Source organism: Cetorhinus maximus, chromosome 21 (genome assembly GCF_964194155.1).
Source record: "Cetorhinus maximus chromosome 21, sCetMax3.hap1.1, whole genome shotgun sequence".
Classification (NCBI taxonomy): domain Eukaryota; kingdom Metazoa; phylum Chordata; class Chondrichthyes; order Lamniformes; family Cetorhinidae; genus Cetorhinus; species Cetorhinus maximus.
The window spans coordinates 59,726,816-59,747,495 of record NC_135899.1 but is presented as its reverse complement, the minus strand read 5'-3'; the positions used below and the strand labels follow the sequence as shown (position 1 = coordinate 59,747,495).

The 20,680-nt window shown below is 46.0% G+C and overlaps 1 protein-coding gene across 1 annotated transcript in view; it reads right to left on the bottom strand.

Moving 5' to 3' along the window:
- Positions 1-20,680, bottom strand: part of csmd2 (CUB and Sushi multiple domains 2) — a 1,856,113-nt gene that overhangs the window by 501,584 nt on the left and 1,333,849 nt on the right. The window contains exon 16 of the mRNA XM_078566065.1: positions 769-963. Coding sequence (XP_078422191.1) covers positions 769-963 — 195 coding nt within the window. The remainder of the gene's footprint in view (positions 1-768; positions 964-20,680) is intronic.

Below are 20,680 nucleotides of genomic sequence, written 5' to 3'. Positions count from 1 at the left end.
GCTACAAGAGCAGGTCAGAGGCTAGGAATCCTGTGGTGAGTAACTCACCTTCTGACTCCTCAAAGCCTGTCCACAATCTACAAGGCACATGTCAGGAATGTGATAGATTACTCTCCACTTGCCTGGATGAGGGCAGCTCCAACATAAGTTAAGAAGCTTGACACCATCCAGGTCAAAGCAGCCTACTTGATTGTCATCCCTTCCACAATCATTCACTCCCTCCACCACCGATGAACAGTGGTAGCAGTGTGTACGACCTACAAGATGCACTGCAGAAACTCACCAAGGCTCCTTAGGCAGCACCTTCCAAATCCACAACTGTTACCATTGAGAAGGACAAGGGCAGCAGACACATGGGAACACCACCACCTGGAAGTTGCCCTCCAAGCCACTCACCATCCTGACTGGGAAATATATTGCTGTTCCTTCACTGTCACTGGGTCAAACACCTGGCCCTCCCTAACAGCACTGCGGGTGTACCTACAGCAGTTCAAGAAAGTAACTCACCACCACCTTCTCAAGGTCAATTAGGAATGGGCAATAAATGCTGGCCTAGCCAGCGATGCCCACATCCCATAAATGAATTTTTAAATAAGTTGTAGTGAATGTTTCTTTTGCTGAAATGAGCCTTGCATGACATCTAGGAAAGCTGTTATTTGGTTGCGAACCTCAGGCCTTTACGACTATCGCCAAGTCAAAATGGATCCCAAAAAATTACAGATCTCATAAACTGGGCCGATTTGTCAACATAGCTGTTAAAATGGTCACCTTCACATCTTGGCACAGCACTGTCCCAGACCACGTTTCCATCTTTCAGGATACAGGAGATCGTTTCTGATCCAAGTGTCTTCAGAAAGCCTTCCTCACACAGAAAAGATACAGTGCTTCCGAGCTGCAGACTTTCCCCAAAACGTCTTCCATTCACTGGTACCCCAGGGTCAGGACATTCATTGTGTCTGAATGCTGAAGGAATAAAAGGAGCGGTCAGTATTTAATACAGTATGCACACATTCTCCAGCACGAGGTTATGCTTTTGAGTTACTAAACAAATATCCAGGTCATGACTAAATGAGACTAAGAAAACATCAGCCATGCCTGGAAAATAATTTTTAAGAAAGTATGAGATTTCTTTGAAATCTTCCACAAATCATTTCCTAAATAATCTACAGTAATGGACAGATAGATAAAGATGTATATAGAAATACCCATTCAACTTATCAAACCCATCTTTTCAATGGATCTGCACAAAATTCCATCCATAACATGTAATCTCTTGTGAAAGGAAACACAGGTAAAAGTTTCAAAAACGGAAAGCTTTACGAAAAGGAAATCTTTATAAAACTTCTTTCTCATCCCTTGAAGTAATCCTGTGTAAAATCCAATAGGTCAGCTCTGCAATATATAGTATGCAACTCTGACTATCTAAATTCTAAAATGATTACCTTCAGGATCACAGAGGTATTGTAAACAAAGACTTCCACACAGCATTAAATGACTACACTTAATATTACAGCCTTCAATCCAACTCCCAACAAGATCTTCATCAGTTACTTTAAAAAAACAAACCAATAGAGGTTTAAATATTTGTAATGGAAGTATATGCCACACTTGCACTGTTCTGTGGGAAAATGTATTCTTCTAGTCATTAACTTTGCTACCAATTTTGAGTTTGTGCCACCTTTACAATTTATATGGCAGTTAACAATGTCCATGGCTGACATTTTAAAGCATGTTGGCTATCTAAACAATGAGTGAAAATAAATTCAATTCAATGAGGATCTCCTCAAAACTGTATTTCAAGTTCCTAAAATCCTCATACTTGAACTTTTTGCTAAGTTTCAATAGTATTTTATATCACCAAATCTCACACTTCAGGGACGTATTTAACCCTAAGCACCCAGCAAATATCAGACAGATTGGCAGTTAAAATCACCCAATAGGCCAGAAAAGCTGCCCAGTTTCTGCTGCTTGCAATTTTTAGTCAGGTTTCTGGATGGACAACTGACCTGCCCACCTAAAGATGATGGGTTCCTTGTTCACACATGTAGATCACATCCAATTAATTCATCAGACTGCAAGTGGAACCTTATGGGCTTCAGCATGGGGGCCACTGAGGATTTACCCCTAGGCTGAAGCAGGTCTGAAGAGATTTCAGCGTGGAAGAGTAAATATTTCACATTTGCTTGTAGAGTAAGGAGGAGCGGGAGTTCTCCTCAGGGCCCTGGAAGGAAATTTTGGCCTTTGCTGCTACTTGACCCCGGCTTTCCTATTCCCCTCCATTCAGACCCTTCAAGAACCCCTTTCCCACACTTACCTGCATGTTGGCAGGAAACAAAGGACAACCCAAAGCCTGCACGACCAGCAACTGGTTTCCAGTCACTTTCCACTCGGAGAGAGCTGGAAGTGGACACGCAGCATGTGAAAAAGCCTAGGAGTTTGAATACCCGAGGTCTGATTTCTACAGCACCATGTGTGTTCCCAATTCACCTCACCTCTCCGTTTCCCAGAGTTAAAATAATGACCATTTTATTTGAAATGTGGACTCGCCCAAAACCTGTTTAAAAGTAAAATAACCTCTTAGACTACCAGCTTTTCAAATTATGCTTTTTAAATACTTCCTGGAGCTAACACCTGTTCAGTCTTGCTCATAATCAATGGGCATCCTAATTGGATAGCCCCTGAAAACAAGTGCAGAAAACAAGTGCAGAGATCACAATGTGTTTAACCCTTGCCTGCCTGCACATTTAAATCAGTCTGCATTCAGTGTGAAGAGGAGAGACATTATGGCTGGAGCAGATGCTCAGAGCCATGGTTGAAAGGAATCAGATCTGAGAAAGTGAGGAACAGCACAAAAGTGGAGAGAGCAGGCTCCAAGCTTTTGGGGTGCTGCACCAGAGATCTTGGTGGAGGAGATAGAAAGGAGGGAATGTGTGCTGTGTCTGGTGGGGGGATGGAGACCCTTCAGGAATATGTCAAAGACAATGAGAGCAGCTAGCCATGATGATCAATGCCAGGGTTCAAGCCTTGATAACCTGGAAGGAGTACTGCAAGAAATTTAATGACTGCACAGAAGTGGTCAAGGTCGGTGAATATATAGGTTAGTATGGAAGTATGAATTTGAAAAGTGCTGAGAAGCGAGGCATAATTTTTAAATAATTTAGTCAATGTAAGATTCCAACGTATGGAGGATGGTCAAAAGAAATATCAAGCTGTTACAAAAGATTAGGTCAGGAAGTATTCCGACCTTTGACTGACTGAAGCTTGGGTGAGCATTTCCATCTGTTGAGCTCTCTAATAAAACAATAGCAAAGGTAAAGAACTATGTTATGTTAACCACGTTAGCTAAAGGGTCTCCTGCTTAATAAACAAAAAACGTCATGCATGAGGGACATGTAAGCACAATAATGGATAATAATGAAATAATGATAAACTAGTCATGTCAATAATAAAATAATTGTAAACTAATCAGGTTGGCTAAGATGAGATTTCACCTTACTCAAGGGTAAACTAATCAGTCACCTAAAACGGCACAAGGCTAGACTCAAAAAGGGTATAGGAAAAAGAATCTTGCGACCCTCAACACACAACCAAAAGAAGAGAAAGTAGACTGTGGTCAACAAGAACGAGTAACAAGAGGAAAAGAAGAGGAGACAGTGCCCAAATCAACCAGAGAGTCCGAAACCGGTGTTCATTAGAACGGATTGTGGCTACTGTCTTGCTAAGTAACATTTTGTTCTGCTACGTGTGCTTCTACTGAATAAACTTACCACTGCCTATGCCAAATGCCTCGTACCAGGAGTGGTCAGTGACTAGTCAGAACTAAAGGTCCAAAACATTGACTCAAACTTACAAATACACCTTCAAATGCAATATCTTACCAACTAGAACTTGGGAAAACAAAACAGGCAACAATATTGATAGACAGTGAAATAGGACAACAATTGGAAACATTTCAAATGGTGTTCAACAGAGTATCAGAAAAATATATTCTGCTAAATGGAAAAGAAACAAGCTAAACGCCACTGAGATTCCATGGATGATTAATGATACTAGGGAAAAATTGAGGCTCAGGAATGTGCCATACATTAAGTACATAGACAGCAGAGGATAAGAGATAAGAGAGAATGTGAAAAGATTAAGAGAAAAGTTTAAAAAAATCAATAAAAAGGAAGGCTGTGATGAGAATAGAACCATTAGGGATAGACAGGATAATATCACAGGTAACAATAGCAAGATGGCAGAACTATTCCACAATTATTTCCCTTTGATACTTATCAGGGAGATAGAACAGGTAGACATGAAATTGAACGATGAGATGAGCAATGAGACAAGTACATTTAAAATGAAAAAAGAGGATGTACTGATGAAACTAATCAAACTCAAAGAGGATAAAGAGCCCAGGTCTGGAGGGTAAAAGCAAAATACTGCAGATGCTGGAAATCTGAAACAAAAACCAGAAATGCTGGAAAAACTCAGCAGGTGTAACTCTGTTTTTCTCTCCACAGATGTTGTTAGACCTGCTGAGTTTTTCCAGCATTTTTTGTTTTTGTTTCTGGTCTGGAGGAATTGCCTTCATGTATTTTAGAAGAATCTAGGGCAGAGATAGCAGAGACATTACGACTCATATTTAATAATTCCTTTGAAAATGGTGTAATTCCAGAAGACAGCAGATAGCTATTTCCTATATTTAAGAAGGGTGAGAGAACATAGCCAGCAAATTATAGATCAGTCAGTTTAACATTGGTGGTAGGAAAAATAATGGAATCCATACTGAAGGAGGCAGAAGTATTGTGACGCAGTGGGTAGCGTCCCTGCCTCTGAGCCAGAACTTCTGGGTTTGAGTCCCAATCCAGGACTTGATGTGAAGTTGTGTTCATGACATGGCCAAAGAGGTTGATTATCAACCACAAATCCTTTCAACATGCCTATAGCAGACAGTATAATAACATGAGACACTCCCAGTCTCCAAGCTCAAAGCAGCATGGTGCCCCTCAAGCTATAGCCTCTGGCTTCAGGCCAGCGACCTATTCCAGGAAAAACAGATGTAAGCATGTGCTTTGTTAGAAGTCCTCTAAGTCCACTAAACGAGGCAATTTTTAAAAAAAATTATTTTACGGGATGTGGGCGACGCTGGCTAGGCCAGCATTTATTGCCCATCCCTAACTGCCTTTAAGAAGTTGATGGGGAGCTGTCTTCTTGAACTGCTGCAGTCCACATGGTGTAGGTACACCCACAGTGCTGTTAGGGAGGAGTTTCCAGGATCTTGACCCAGCAATAGTGACGGAACGGTGGTATATTTCCAAGTCAGGATTGTGAGTGGCTTGAAGGGGAACTTACAGGTGGTGGTGTTCCCATCCATCTACTGCCCTTGTCCTTCTAGATGGTAGCGTTTGTGCATTTGCAAAGTGCTTCCCAAAGAGCCTGGGTGAGTTTCTGCAGAGCATCTTGTAGGCAGTACACAATGCTGCCACTGTGCATCGGTGGCGGAGGGAGTGAATGTAGATGGGATGCCAATCAAGCGACTGCTTTGTCCTGGATGGTGTCAAGCTTCTTGAGTGTTGTTGGAGCTGCACTCATCCAGGCAAGTGGAGAGTATTCCATCACACTCCTGACTTAGGCCTTGTAGATGATGGACAGGCTTTGGAGAGTCAGGAGGTGAGTTACTCACTGCAGAATTCCTAGCTTCTGATACTCTGATAGAAGAACGAAAAATATCATCATGAATAGTCAGCATGGATTTCACACAGGAAAATCTTGCTTGACCAACCTTATTGAAACTTTTGAGAATGTAACAGAGAGAGTAGGCAATGCTAATATAGTCAATGTAATTTACCTGGATTTTCAAAAGACCTTCATTGAGATGCTCCATAATAAATTACTGAATAATGTCACAGGATGTGGAGCAAAGGGACAAGTGGCAGATCGGATTGCTAGCTGGCTTCAAGGCAGAAAGCAAAGGGTGGGAGTAAAGGGTAGTTATTGAGGGTGGCAGGAGATGGGAAGTGGTACTCCATGAGGATGAGTGCTGGGACCACTGCTGTTCACAATTTACATTAATGATTTGGATTTTGGAATCAAAAACACAATTTCTAAATTTGTAGATGTCACCAAATTGATGTGGATAGCCTATACTTGGGAGGATTGCAACAAACTATAGGACATTAATAAATTTACAGAATGGGCAAATAATTGACAAATAAAGTTCTATACAAATAAATGTGCGGTGGTATATTTTGGTAGGAAGCATAGAAATGTCACTTAATACTTAGAAGATGCAAGTCTAGTGGGGTAGAGGAACTAAGGGATTGGAGTGTAAATACACCAATTACTAAATGTTGTGCCACAAATTAGTAAGGCCATAATAAAGCAAACTAAGCACTGGGCTTTATTTTTTAAATGGAAAAGTATAGAAGTTATGGTAAATTGTAATGAATCTTAGTTAGACAACACTTAGCATACTGTGTGCAGTTCTGGTTGGCATATTATAAAAAGGATATAGAAGCACTGGAGAGGGTGCAGAGAAGGTTTACAAGGTTGATATCTGAAATGCATGGGTATACAAATCAGGAAAGAATTGGCTGTCTGGGTTTCTTTTCTATTAGGGTAGGATTTTTTTGTTCGGTGAACGCCCGTGATCGGCGGGTCCAGGAGTGGTTGGGGAATGGAAAATTCTGTTCAAACATTTCTAATTTTTAAAAAAAAATAATTTCGGAAACCTCATCCCGCCCTTGGATGGGGTTTCCTCAAAAAGGCAAAGGCTGCCTGGCCCGCCCGCCAACCGTAACATTGGACGGGCAATGAAAAATGTCCGTCAATTACAACATTAATGGCCTTAATAGGCTTCTTAATTGTCGGCTGGCACACTGCCGACTCTCACACATGCCCGCCGAGCGAAATATCATGCGAGATGCGCAATACGGGACACTCGCCCAACATCATCACGTGCTATTTCACGCTCGAGTGGGTTGGGCGTGCACCCGCACACCAAGTGAAAACTCCTGTCCTTGAAGAAAGGCAGCCGATGGCTGACCACAAAGAGGTCTTTAAAATTATGAAAGGTTCTGGTAGAGTGGATAGAGAGAGAATGTTTCCACTTGTGGGGAGGAGCATAACTAGAGGCAATCAACATAAGATAGTCACCAGGAAAACCAATAGGGAATTCAGAAGAAACTTCTTTACCCAAAGAATGGTGAGAAAATAGAACTCACTACGATAGGGAGTGGTTGAAGCGGATCGCATGGATTCATTTAAAGGGAGGCTGGACAAGCAGATGAGGGGAAGGGAATAGAGGGTTACAATTATAGATTCAGATGAGGAAAGAATGGAGGAGGCTCATGTAGAACACAAATGTACTGTTTCTGTGCTGTATATCTTATGTAATTTTAGGCAACTTTATGTAACTGAACCGCTCATCTTAAATACTGCTCAAACTTCCACACTCCCATCACTCACCTACCAACAATCCCTATTAATGAGGCCTCATGGCTAACATGCATGTGTTTCATCTCACCCTCACACACGTAGCACTGCTGCAAGCCTCACATCCACATCTCACAGCTTGCACACATTGTCAGCTATTCAATCCTGACAGCCACATCAATCAAACAGATTGCCCAACTGGCACACTTGCCTCTCTCTTCCAGCACAAGGTCGAGAACAACTGGAGGCAGCAGGACTTCAGGTGTGCCTGCATGTGCTAAGCCCCATGGAGTAACATCACTGGCCATTATTCAAGCAGCCACTGCCAAGGTCATGGCAGCAGCAGGACGAAAACGATCAAAATGACCTTATTCTCATACCTAAATCCCCCTTCTCACCTCCCATTTCCCCCTCACCCCACAATTTTACTGTTTTAAAAGCTACAATTTCACTTCAATTTTGACGGGGGTCGATGCCAAATTTGGCCAAACGATGCCGTGATGTCAAGTTCATTCAGTCTCACCTCACCTCTGAAATTCAGCTCTTTTGTCCAAGTTTGGACAAATGCTGTAGTGAGGTCTGGAGCCGAATGGTCCTGGCAGAACCTAAGTTGAGCAGTGGTGAGCAGGTTGTTGCTGGGTAAGTGCTGCTGATAGCACTTTTGATGGAATCTTCCACCACTTTGCTGATGATTGAGAGTAGACTGTTGGGGTGGTAATTGGCTGGAATGGATTTGTCCTGTTTTCTGTAGACAGGACGTACTTGGGCACTTTTCCAAGTTGTTGGGTCCAGGGACAACTTGGCTAACGGACTGACCATTTCTGAAGCACAAGTCTTCATTACCACGCCAGGAGGTTGTCCAGGCCCATATACCTTTCTGCACTTAGCCCTTTCTTGACATCACATGGAGTGAATCGAATTGGCTGAAGACTGACATCTGTGATGCTGGGGACCTCAGGAGGAGGCCGAGATGGATCATCCACTCAGCACTTCTGAGTGAAGATGGTTGCAAATGTTTCAACCCTTGTCTTTTGCACTGATACGCTGGGCTCCCCCGTCATTGAGGATGGGGATGTTTTTGAAGTGAACATTCATTTCACTTCACGATGGTTAATGCCTGCACAATTGGCAACCAGCACAATTCACCTCGCAGTCTGTGCATGTGGCACAGAAACAAGTTTGAAGCTCTAAGAGCACTCAAAGCACCCAATAAATAAGCACAACTAGCCAATTTCTGGTCCAGGATATAATCATCTAATATTCCATAAACAAAACCCTTTTTTTTCCCCACAATGATCAACTGAGCACAGATTTTGTATACTCCATACTTTATCTTACATTACCTGCTTGAAATTTCATCTGCTGTTCCTTATTTCATCCATTTAATTTGTATCATGAAATGTTTTCAATCTTCCTTACACTCATCAAGAGGCCACATAGCTTAGTTTGAACAGCAAATTATAAAATATCACTCAAATTATCCTTGATGTTAGATTTATGAGAAGCGCAAACAGAAATAGACTTGAACAGGCAACTCCAGCACCACTTTCATCTGCAAGGCGTCTCCATTTATCAAACTAGTGATTTCTACAGTCAGCCCAGTTTCCACTTCAATTCAGCAATATGCAATCAATTCTATCATCTACATCACTAGTGAGCCTATCAGCAGCAAATATGGGAAAGAAACAATCTGTGATTGGAGGAGTATTGAACACCAGCAGCGGTAAGTTCAGGGCCCAGGGAGCAGAGGTGCCGGGGAACGGGTCCCAGGCATCCAGAGTAGGGCCAGAGTGGGGCTCTGGCAAGTTCAAGTGGGGCTCAGGTGGGCCAGGGCGGGTCTCAGGCATCCAGAGCAAAGCATGAGGCAACCAGAGCGGGGCCCACTGGGGTCTGAGGGAGTGAGTGACTGAAGGCTAAGTGTGAGAAAGTGTGTGGGGGCGGCGGGGCAGAGGGAGGCAGTGAAGAGACGGAGAGTGGAGGAGAGAGTGTGAGGAGGGAGAGAGAGAGGTCGAAAGAGCGTGTGAGGGGGAGAGAGAGCGTGTGAGGATGGGAGAGAGCGCGTGTGAGGGGAAGAAAGAAAGCATGTGGGATGGGAGAGAGTGTGAGGGGGTGAGAGAGCTTGTGATGGGGGAAGATGGAATGAGGTGGGAGAGAGGAGAGAGGGTGAAGGGGAGAGGGAGAGGGAGAGAGTGTGAGGGGATTTGTGTGCAGAGGCATAGTGTGTCAATAAGTCTGGCTAACTTCCATCTCATTCACCCTCACCCCCACACACCATCAAGCACTTTCACAGTGGGTGGGGGTGAGAGAGTGAGCACCCTGAGACTGGTAGTGAGCCAGACACACAGTCTCACCCCTTTAACACTCTAGTGGTCATCTTTATTCATTACTCTTTTTTTTTGCTCAGCAAGTTGTTTCTTTTCATACATCAGCTTTCTTTTTGAAATCCATGTTTAATGTTGTGCTAAGAATTTTCTGTCTGTCGGGTGGGCTGTGCAGGAGCAGGCGTGGACAGGCACGGACCCAATCACCACCCGCCAATTAAGGCCCTCCCAGTGTGATCCACGGCTCCCGAGGACAGCGGGAGTGGGCGGGCGGCGGCGGGACTGCAATGACCACTGGGCCCAATGGCGACCACGCGGCCTGTTTTAAAAAGTTGCTGCAGCCTTTCAAAGGCTGTGAATCATGGCCAGTGGAAGGGCTCCCCAGAACGCTGCTGGTGAGCAGCCCAGGCAGGAGGGTAGGGCAGGGGGGGCACTGTGCCCCTCAGTTTTCCGATGATTGCCTTGCTGCCCTCCTCGAGGAGGTGGCAGCCTGGCGGGAGGTCCTGGTACCCCAGGATGGGAGGGCCCCCCAAATGACCAAACGTGCCTGGGAGGAGGTGGCGGGGGTGGTGAGCTCCCGCGATGTGGTGCGGCGCACCTGGATCCCGTGTCACAAGCGCTTCAATGACCTGTTGCGCTCAGGAAGGGTGAGTACCATGTTGGCATTGGTCACTCAACCCAACAGGTAGGCTTTCCCCCCTGGTGCCCCCCCACACCCCCCAAGTCTGAATGTAATGACTGCATTGAATCATTGACAGCATGTGTCCTTCGCTGGGTGGGCCAGCAGATATTGCCCATGCCAAGGTCACCCTGAGAGGGTGGTGAAGTGATGGGAAAAAAAAAGGAAAAAAGACTAACCTTACTTGAACTTCCCTACCTCTAGTTTTAGCTAGAATGATACTTGCTGTTCACTCAACACTCCAATTCCACAGTGAATGTTAGTCTGTCAATTCTGGCTGGCAGTTTTACCAGCAAAGTCTAATCATTCCTCCCTGCCAATTTTGTCTTGCTTCTCCTGAAGGTACTGCAGCTTGTGGTACACTGAGACCCACATTACTGTTTTGGGGGCAGCCTGGAGGAGTTGCACCTAAGCGCAGTGCTGGAGCTCCAGGACATGTCAAAGTCAGAGTGATGACAGCTAGGAGGGAGCTTCAAGGTGGCATTGGCACCGATCGATCTGCTGTCCTCTGCGCTCCACGTGCTTACACCTCCTTGCTATGGAGGGTTGGACAATGTGGTGCCTAATAAGATGTAGGCAGTGTTTGGCCAAGGGGTTAAGGGGGTGGGGGAGGTGGTTGTGGGGCAGGCCTGGCATCTTTGTGTGAGTGTTTGGCAGCAGCAGGGTGAGGAGGTGCTGGAGCCCTGATATGTCCCGCTCTGGTTGGGGTGGACCGTGCACGAAGAGAGTCCAGGTACAATCTGCGCTAATCAATGCTCGTCTCTCCTTTTCAGGAGAAGAATGCACATAATGCAGCTGAGCGGGTGAGGACTGGCGGAGGGACAGCCCACTTGGCGATTCTCAGCCACTTCGAGCAGGAGGCCCTAGATTTGAAGAGACGTCATACGTCCAGGTCCACCGGTGTTGGTGAGGCTGGGGTGCCATGGGCAGGTATGTTCGCCCAGCAGTGAGGTCAGCATTGTTCTCCCAACAGCCATGGCAGTGCTGAATGTTCAGTGATTGAAGTTTGCAACATGGCTTGACCATTGCTTATGGAAGGATGAGCGCATAATGATCCGGGGGACAGGGATGCACATTGATATTGTCTCCACGTTAACTGATCCACTGTCCTTGTTCTTTCTTTCAGCATCAGTGGAGCAGGGCCGGGAGGAGGAGCAGCAGAGGCTCCCTCTCATACCTGAGGGCCCTGAAATCACGGATTCACCAGTGGCACACCATCTCTGCCAGGCAGGCACCAGCACATATATTAGCACCTCGGTGGGAATTAGAACATCGGCTAGTGTCCCGGGGCACAGCAGTGAGGGCACGTCACAGTCACTGGAGGAGCTGGCAGAGACAGAGAGTGCCCATGGTGCCAGCAGTCGGAGGACTGCAGGGGACCAGGCACATGCTCAGTCGATGCCTGATGATGTGCCTCTGGAGTTGTCCGCGACGCAGCAAACACAGGAAATGTGGCCGGGTGTGTGGGAGCATCTGGTGGGGATACCTGAGGCAATGCTTGGCTTGGTGTCCGTGGTGGAGGAATCTACGCGGACAATTGCCGAAGCAATGAGCCTCATGGCTGAGCGCCATGCGACCTCCATGGAGAGAGTGGCAGCTTTCATGGAGAGGCTTCTCCAGGAGACCAACCAGGGCTTCCTGGGGATGTGCTCAGGCCAGCAAGCCCTCACATCGGCATTGACTTCAGCTGGTCAGTGCCAGTGTGGGAGATGGTCTGGGCACCAAGTTTCCCAGGTCAGTGCCCATCCATCCACAGTGAGCATGGAGGTCCGAAGCGACCTCATGTCGGCACAGCAGCTGCCTGTCATCTCTGCGGGCTCCTCTCAGGGTGCACCAGATGAGGGCAGCGGCTCCTCCGCTCCTCTGCCAGTGACCGTAGCATCCGGTGAGGCTGCGACGACTGGGGAGATGCCAGCTATGGAACTGGCAGCTCCCTTCCAGGCGGGCCCAGCACAGGCTCCATGGGCTAGAGGACGACTGCCAAGGTCATCGAGGACAACAGGACAGCAGAGTGAGCAGGCTGGCTCAAATGCCACTCCCAGCGAGGGGGCAGCACCAAGACGTAGCACCTGAAAACATAAGTATAAGGCACCTTAGGCACACCAGGGGTTTATCACTGGTGCTTTTGTGTTGGCCCGCAATGAGGTCTTTATGAGTTGGTGTAATTTTTAACACCTTTGTGATTTTGTTTTCTTAAGTTCCTTTGGTTGTAATATTAAATTCAGACATGTCACCATGGCTGAGAGTGCCTCTTTTCTTCTGCAGGTGGATGGTTTCCAACAATGTTATGGGTGTTTTTTGGGACATTCAGCTTTATTAACAAGGCCCTTAGTTAATGTTCCTAACCTGGCAGACTTTGCACTTATGTATCCAGTATGGAGCCTGCAGCGCAGCCTTGTCCTGGAGGTCCATATGTGTTGTGCTAGCTGAAGGTTTGTTGGACTAAAGCCTCCCAGGTGTCCCTGCCTCCCTGGGGTATACCCGGGTCAGCGTCTACACCCTCAGCATTTCCCTGTGCATGCTCATCCTCGGACTCACTGCTGGACTCATCGTGTGCAGCCGCAGCCACTGTGTCTAGATCTTCAGCGCCCCCCCTTTCCAGCGCAAGATTGTGGAGAGCACAGCATGCTACCACTATCACCAGCACATGATCTGGGGGGTATTGGAGAGCACGCCCCGAGCAGTCCAGGCATCGAAAGCGCATCGGACGAAAACCGATGACTCTCTCCACCACAGCCCTTGCGGAGGTGTGGCTCCTATTGTACCGCTGCTCAGCTTCTGATCTTGGATGGCAGAGAGGCGTCATGAGCCACCTTCTGAGGGGATAGCCCTTGTCACCCAGCAGCCATCCAGCCAGCTGGGCTGGAGCACTGAAGAGCCCCGGCACCTGAGAGTGTCTGAGGACGTAGGCATCGTGGGAGCTGTCTGGGTACCTTGCACAGACTTGCAGAATCTGCATCCTGTGATCACACACTATCTGCACGTTCATGGAGTGGAAGCCCTTCCTGTTGACGAAGGAACCGGGCTCACCTGCTGGCGCCTTGATGGCCACATGTGTACAGTCTATTGCACCCTGCACATGGGGGAAGCCAGCAATGGCCGCGAAGCCTCTGGCTCGCTGTGTCTGGCTTGCCTGGTCCCAACGGTAGTGGATGAAGGTCAATGCCCACCTGAACAGAGCGTCTGTCATCTGCTTGACACAAGTGTGGACAGCTGATTGGGAGACATCACAAAGATCATCCACCGAGCCCTGGAAGGAGCCAGGGGCATAGAAGTTGAGGGCAGCTGTAACCTTTGGAGCCACTGGCATGGGGTCAGTGACCACACAGTTCGCGGTTATCTCAGGCCCAATCATCAGACAGATATAGCTGACTGTCTCCCTTGAGAGACGGAGCCTCCTTCGGCACTGCACCTCAGACATATTGAGGTCGCTGCTTCACCGCCTGTATACCCTGGCAGCAGGATAATGGTGTATTCTGAAGCCCCTTCCGCCTTGGACTACCTCTTGGCCCTTCACCCCTTGTGCCTGCACCTGTCCTCCCAAAGGTGGCTCCCCTGGAGACTGAATGTGCACTCCTGGCCTCCGCCCCCTTCTAGTCCTCCTTTCCACCTCAGAGGAGGTGCCTCCAGTGGAGAGTTCAGCTCCCTGAAACATGCAGGCCCAAAAAAGATTCCTCACTGCAGAGTGCTGACCTGAAGGTTGTGAGTCCTGACCAAGCAGCTGGTATGCGTTTTGAAATATTGCAGATCACACAGGCAAGTATCAGTAACTTTCAAGAAACAATATTTGACAGACCATACTCATGACTCCAGCAAACCGCCTTATCCCTCCCATGGATGAGGTTTATACAAATGTGTCCTACCTGCCTGCCCATTGCGCCCGTGCGCCAACCTGAAGATTGCACAGGCGCCGAAAAATCGCCATCAATTGGCGCCTCAAGGGCCTTAAGTGGCCCTTGAGTGGGACGCTCGCCCGACGTCACCGCGTGTCATTTTACACGCGGGCGTGCGGGGCCCACCCCCGCACACCAGCGGGAAAATTCTGGCCTATCTTTCCGAAATTTGCTCATCAACCCCTTGAGTGAGAAAAATTTTGAAATGTGACCTCCCGCCCAACAAAAAGGTTGGACAGGCCTGATCTACACCTTGATCTGAAGCCTCAGGAATGTTCTGAAAACTCAAATAAATTATATCCACTGGATAGCCCTTAGTAATTTAATTACCTCCTCAAAGAATTCCAGTGAATTAGGTGGATGGAGCCTATGCTTCTAAAAATCACTGTGATTACTCCTTGTAGCTTGTATGCTTTTTAGATGAAAATTGATCATATCCCATAAAATACTCCTGTGTTTGACTGACTCCCAGTATTAGAATAATGGACCTATAATTCCTTGGTTCATATCTCATTCTTTTTTTGAATAGACTTACATTAACTATCTTGTGGCATCAATCTCTGTATTTATGGAGGTTCTAAACATACTAAGCAGGGAACATCATTGCAGATTCCATCCTAATTGATCTAGGTGTCCTTAGTAACTTCACTGTCAACTCCAGATATTACATTTTGCTGACCTTGTTTGACTGGATCTGGAATCTGTTTCCAGGGGCAGGATTTTTCAGATGGCAGGCGGAATGGGCGGGAGCAGGCGCGGAGCCCATAGCTGCCCACGATGGGCTCCGCGCCGCCATTTTAAGCAGGAGGGCCAATTAAGGCCCGCCCAGCGTAATAAGTGACCGGTAGCGTTCAGCGGCGGAGGAAGGAGGGAGAGTCGGGGCAAGCGCTACGCGAAAGAGAGCAGCAATCTCCCTAAGGCATGGAGCTCCCTCAGAGAGATTGAATGGATATTAAAATAATTAAATAAGTGATTTTAAAATTTATTTAAACCTGTCCCCTCATGTGACCGTGTGGACCTGTATTTATATTTATGAAAAATTATTTATTTATTTATTTAATGAACGCTTCAGGAAACCTCATCACGCCCGTGGATGAGGTTTCCTGAAAAAAGTGAAGGCCGCTTGGGCTCTTCACCTGCCCGCCAACCTTAAGGTTGGACGGGCAGCGTTCACAAGTGCTTCAATTAACTTCTTAATGGCCTTAATAGGCTGTTTACGTTTCGGCAGGCGCGCAGCCAACTCTGGCGCGTGCCCACCGAACAAAATATCATGATGGTGCGTGGTGATGTCGGGATGCACGCCCAACGTCACTGCGCATTATTTACCACGTTGGCGTGTTGGGCCCGCCCCTGTATGCCGACTGAAAAATTCTGCCCCAGGTTTCATCTGTGGAGATTGATGTGAAAAATTAATTGGTCTTTAACGTAGCACCACTTTTCAATAGCCAGAAGTGTCTTTTGATCCTTCCTACTGCCAGCAGTCTAAATTCTAATTGTCCTTTAGTCACTTTTAATGCTGCATTCTGCTGTGACCTGAGTGAAGAATCATCATGTGTGGCAGAGATAAAGCAGGCAAAGAATTGGGTAAAGGCAGAACAAAGTGATACTGCAAAGTGCTTCGTGATAACATCCAGGGCATCAACATCCGCTGCCTGGCTTGCCGTGGCAGTGTCAAATGGCTCTCAGGTTTGATCGATGAGGAGACTCGCAGGGTGCTGAAGTTTTTCCTGGAGAATGTGATCAGGGATGTAGTCACGTACACTGAATAAGCCAAGTGCAAGACAGTCATTGCCATGGATGTGGTGTACGCTCTGAAACACCAGGGCCACACTCTCTATGGATTTGGCGGCTGAACAACTCGACAAGATTCACAAGAATGATTCCAGCGATAAGGAGCTGTAGCAATGAGGGTAGATTGGAGAGGTTAGGACTGTTTCCTTGGAGAAAAGAAGGCTGAGAGGAGACTTGATGGAGGTATTCAAAATCCTGAGGGGTATGGACAGGGTAAATAGTGAGAAACTGTTCCCACTCAAGGGAGCATCAAGAACTAAAGGACACAGATTCAAAATAATTGGCAAAAGGAGTAAAAGTGAGGTGAGGAAAAATCTTTTCACCCAGAGGGTGGCTGGAGTCTAGAATGGTGGCATCAGGTTCAATCGTGGTATTCAAAAGGAAATTGGATTGCTACCTGAAAAGAAAGAATGTGCAAGGTTACGGGGATAAAGCAGGGGAGTGGGACTATGTAGAGTGCTCTTTCAGAGAGCTGGTGCAGACTCGATGGGCTGAATGGCCTCCTTCTGCACTGTAAAGATTCTGTGATTCTGTTATGTAAGCTGCACTCAACTGAATTTGGCAGAACTCCAAGTCTCCCTACTTCTCAATTCGTTATCACTTTATAGAAAACTATTTGTCTTTAGTTTTCAGGTAAATTTAGTCACAATTAGCTGGTTGTCAACAGGAAGAGCATGTGATTTCTGGCAGTCAAGTTTTGGTTAGGAGAGGAGCAACTAGAACTGTTGGTTTAGCTGTGAGGCTGGGTACATTTTCCACCACACACTCCAGTGGTTAGGGAAGGTATCTGACAAATGCGTACTGTGCCGTTGTGTATGGTGGGAGAGTGGGAGTGTCATTGTGTATGCAACTTTAAATATTTTCACAATGGCCAACAAACTCGGGGGACCAGAAATCCAGCATAAGTGCTAAGATTGCGCCCACCCACGGCTTCTGCTGCTGACCCAGAGAAAAGATGTCCTGGTCAGGGGTAAGTGAATGGTAACTGCCTGCACTGTAACAAGGTTGATTCCTGTCACCGGATCATGGTCAACAACATCTTCCATCACTTATATGAAACCAAGGTCAAATACACACACTATTTTTAAACAGTAGATGCACAGAGAAATAAAACAATACAACTGTGTTTCCCTTCCTCAGATGGAGACTTTTGTGGTTGCTCTTGTCCCATTTTTATTGACAAATTATTAAATAAAAGTTCGCCATCTTAAAGTTTGTTCATCACAAAACACTATAATCAATAACTGATTATGGCATTGTGACCAATAAGCTTAGAAGCAATGCATTTCCTATAAAACCAACAGGTGCCACTAGCTTTTAATCATGCTGATAATTGTTTCATCCCTTAATTCAAAATTATCTTGACCATCAAGGCCATCAAGAAAAGAAATAAATCTTATATCCTTTGATTCAGCAGACAATCAAGGGCCATTTCCTGCCCAGACTCAATTTTTAGGTTGGCAGGAAGAGTTCCCAGGTATGGGGGAAACCTGAAAATAATTGGGTTTAGGCCTCGGGTGAGAAGGCACTTCCATCAGAAGCCACCTTCAAACTGCAACACCCCGCCCTTAAGGCCCAGTAACTGCTGGACCTCCCTGCCCCCTACCCCGGTCTTTCCCCCAACACCCCAATCACCCACTGTCCACATCCCCAGGCCTCCTCTACCCTACCCATCCTGAGAACCTGGGGATTCAGCTCCAGGGACCGCATGCAGTCCCAGTCCTGTCCATTGCAGCTTCTGGTGCTGCAGGGCCTAGAGAGCTGCCGGCCGATCTGATTGGCTGGCAGCTCTCTATGGCAGGACTTCTTCCTGAGTGAGGGGTGAAAGTCGCGCCTGCAGCCAATTAACACTCATTGGAGCATGAAATGGCTGCGAGGCCGGGCGTGTCGGTGGCGATGTGTTCCCTGCCGACTTCGGATGGCAGGATGGGAAACCCTGCCATCCTAAAAATCCTGTCCATGATTTCTGTTTCATAAATCCCTGCTGACTCTGCCAATCATATCATGATTCTTTTCTAAAATACCTTGTTATCATGTCTCTAATAATAGATTCCAGCACTTTCCCTACTTTCCCTACTACTGATGTCAGGCTGTTTCTTGTTTTCCCTCTCCCTCCTTTCCTGAGCGGTAGTGTTATGTTTGCTAGTTTTCAATCCATGGGGACTGTTCCAGAACCTAGGGAATTCTGGAAGATCAACACCAATGCTTCTACCACCTCTGTTGTCACACTTTAAAAAAAATCTCGGGTGTAGGCCATCAAGCTCAGGGATTGGTCAGCTTTCAGTCCAATTAATTTTGCCAATACTATTTCTTTATTGATACTAATTTCTCTAAGTCCCTCATTCTAATGAGATTCTTAGTTCCCCAATACATTTTTTGGTGTCCTCTACGACTAAGAAAGATATAAAGTATTTGTTGAATGCCTCTGCCAACTCCTATTCCTCATTATGATTTCTCCTGTCTTTGAAGCTCTTCCTTTTTACCTACCCATAGAAGCTTTACTGTCTCTTGCTCGTTTTCTTTTATATTTTATTTTCTTTATCAATTTTTGATCCTTTGTTGAATTCTTATATACCTTGTATGCCTATAACCAATTACCAGGTTCAGGTTGTTCTATATATGTGTATGCTCCGATCCATTTGTTCTTTCACATTTTTATTTTAATGGAATGCAAATTGCCAAAATTGGACAAGAACATCAATGCATTTGGTTAATGTTTAATTTAATTTAATTTAATTTAACGTTTAATGTTATGTTCTTACATCTCTAGGGAACTGCTAAAACCATATTCACTCGACTCCTTTCTAATTTTTCTTGCGTCACTAATTCTTTGTTTCCTTCATCATCATTTTCTTTTATTGTTATTTAAATTTTATGGTCTTTCATTATGATTCATTTGTCCCCATTATTAAGTTCTTCCTCTTGCCAACCATACAGATAATGGAGGCCTGACCCACGATGCTGATAAGAAAGCCATCTCCATTGTTATTTCAGTTGTGGAGCATCGTTCATTTCTCCTCTGAATAATTCCATTGTCATTCCATACAGACTTGTAGATTACGTTCGAAAAACAAACTTAATTGATACAAAAGGTCAAGACCAACTGCAATCTTCGAGTCAAGAAGGGCCCCATGGTGGGAAGATAATTGGATGAATGTGGTGGTGGTGGTGGTGGGGGGGGGGGGGGTGCGGGGGTGATGTAAGGAAGAGGAGACAGAGAAGGGGAGGACGGGGGAAGGTGGAAGAAAAAGGTGAGGTGTGGGTCGAAGGGGAAGGAGAGGGAAAAGTGAGAAGCAAGAGGGAGGAGAAGAGGAAGGTAGGAAAGAGAAAGGGAAAAAAATGTAAAAAGGAGGGGAAGAGGACAAAAGGAGGAAAGAGAACAGTGAGAGGAGAGGGAAGGACAGAGAGAGAAAGGACAAGGAAGAAAAGAAGATGGGAAGAAGAACAGGAAGAGAAACACAGATGGGAAAGTAGGGGAGGAATTGGTACAGGAGTGAGAGGGGAATATTTAGGAACCTAGCACAATAGCGAAGGAGGCGCATAGGCATGACAGTAGGTTTGGGGGGGTGGTTACGGCGGGGGAGTGGGCAGTGTGCAGAGCATGAGGGGAGATAATTGACAAGAGTCTACACTACATTATAACATATTTATAACACAGAGGCAGGCCATTCCGCTCAACAGATCAATGCTGGCATTTACGCTCCACACGAATTTCCTCCACTCTTCTTCACCTAACTCCATTCAGATACTCTTCCATTCCTTTCTCCCTCATGTGCATTAAAGTGATCAAAATTCTCATTTCCCATATTTCTTTCAAAATTCAGACTTCTTCACTATGCAACTTAAGGATAACACAGTTCAGATAATTTCTGAGATGGCATTATGGATTTCAAGAGCAATTTTGTGAGACATACTTCCAAAGGGGCAGAATAATATGTCACAGTGCAGGAGTTCATTACATCAAAATACAAAGTGCTGGGGTCAGGGGCCAGGGAGTGTCCATGGCAACAGGAACATGATTTCTTGTTCCATTGTCTGGTGGGGCTGGGAACTGGAGCCAAACAAACTGCTAATGAAGGTCTCATCATTTGCACTGAGGCCAACTTCTCATTAGATTTGAGGTTCAGGAGTGCACCTTCATGATAACCACCAAGAGGTTATAAGAACAGATGATGGGGGTGGAAAAGACTCGAGCAGAGATTATGCCATTGAGGCATGGTGCCGTTGGAGGAAGAGGTGGCTAAGGTGGGCTGAACAGCATTGCTTTGCCCTTTGAAAGGGAAGCCAATGATTAGCCACAAGTCAAGAGAGAGCGTGACTTATTTATCAGCTGAAAGAGCAGGGTGCAAGGAAGATCAATGCCAAACAGGAGATTTGGTACTTGGATAAAACAGCAGGAGAGAGACATTAACCCAGAGGGAAGAATGAAAATAATTAAGCAAAGAAAATTCAAAGAGGGGAAAAAAAATAAAGGTACCATGTTTAATTCAAACTTAAATTCAGAATAAGGGTCACCCAAAAACAAAAAAACTGTTTCAGTGGGAAGTGAGACACAGAACTGTAAGTTGCTTCACAGA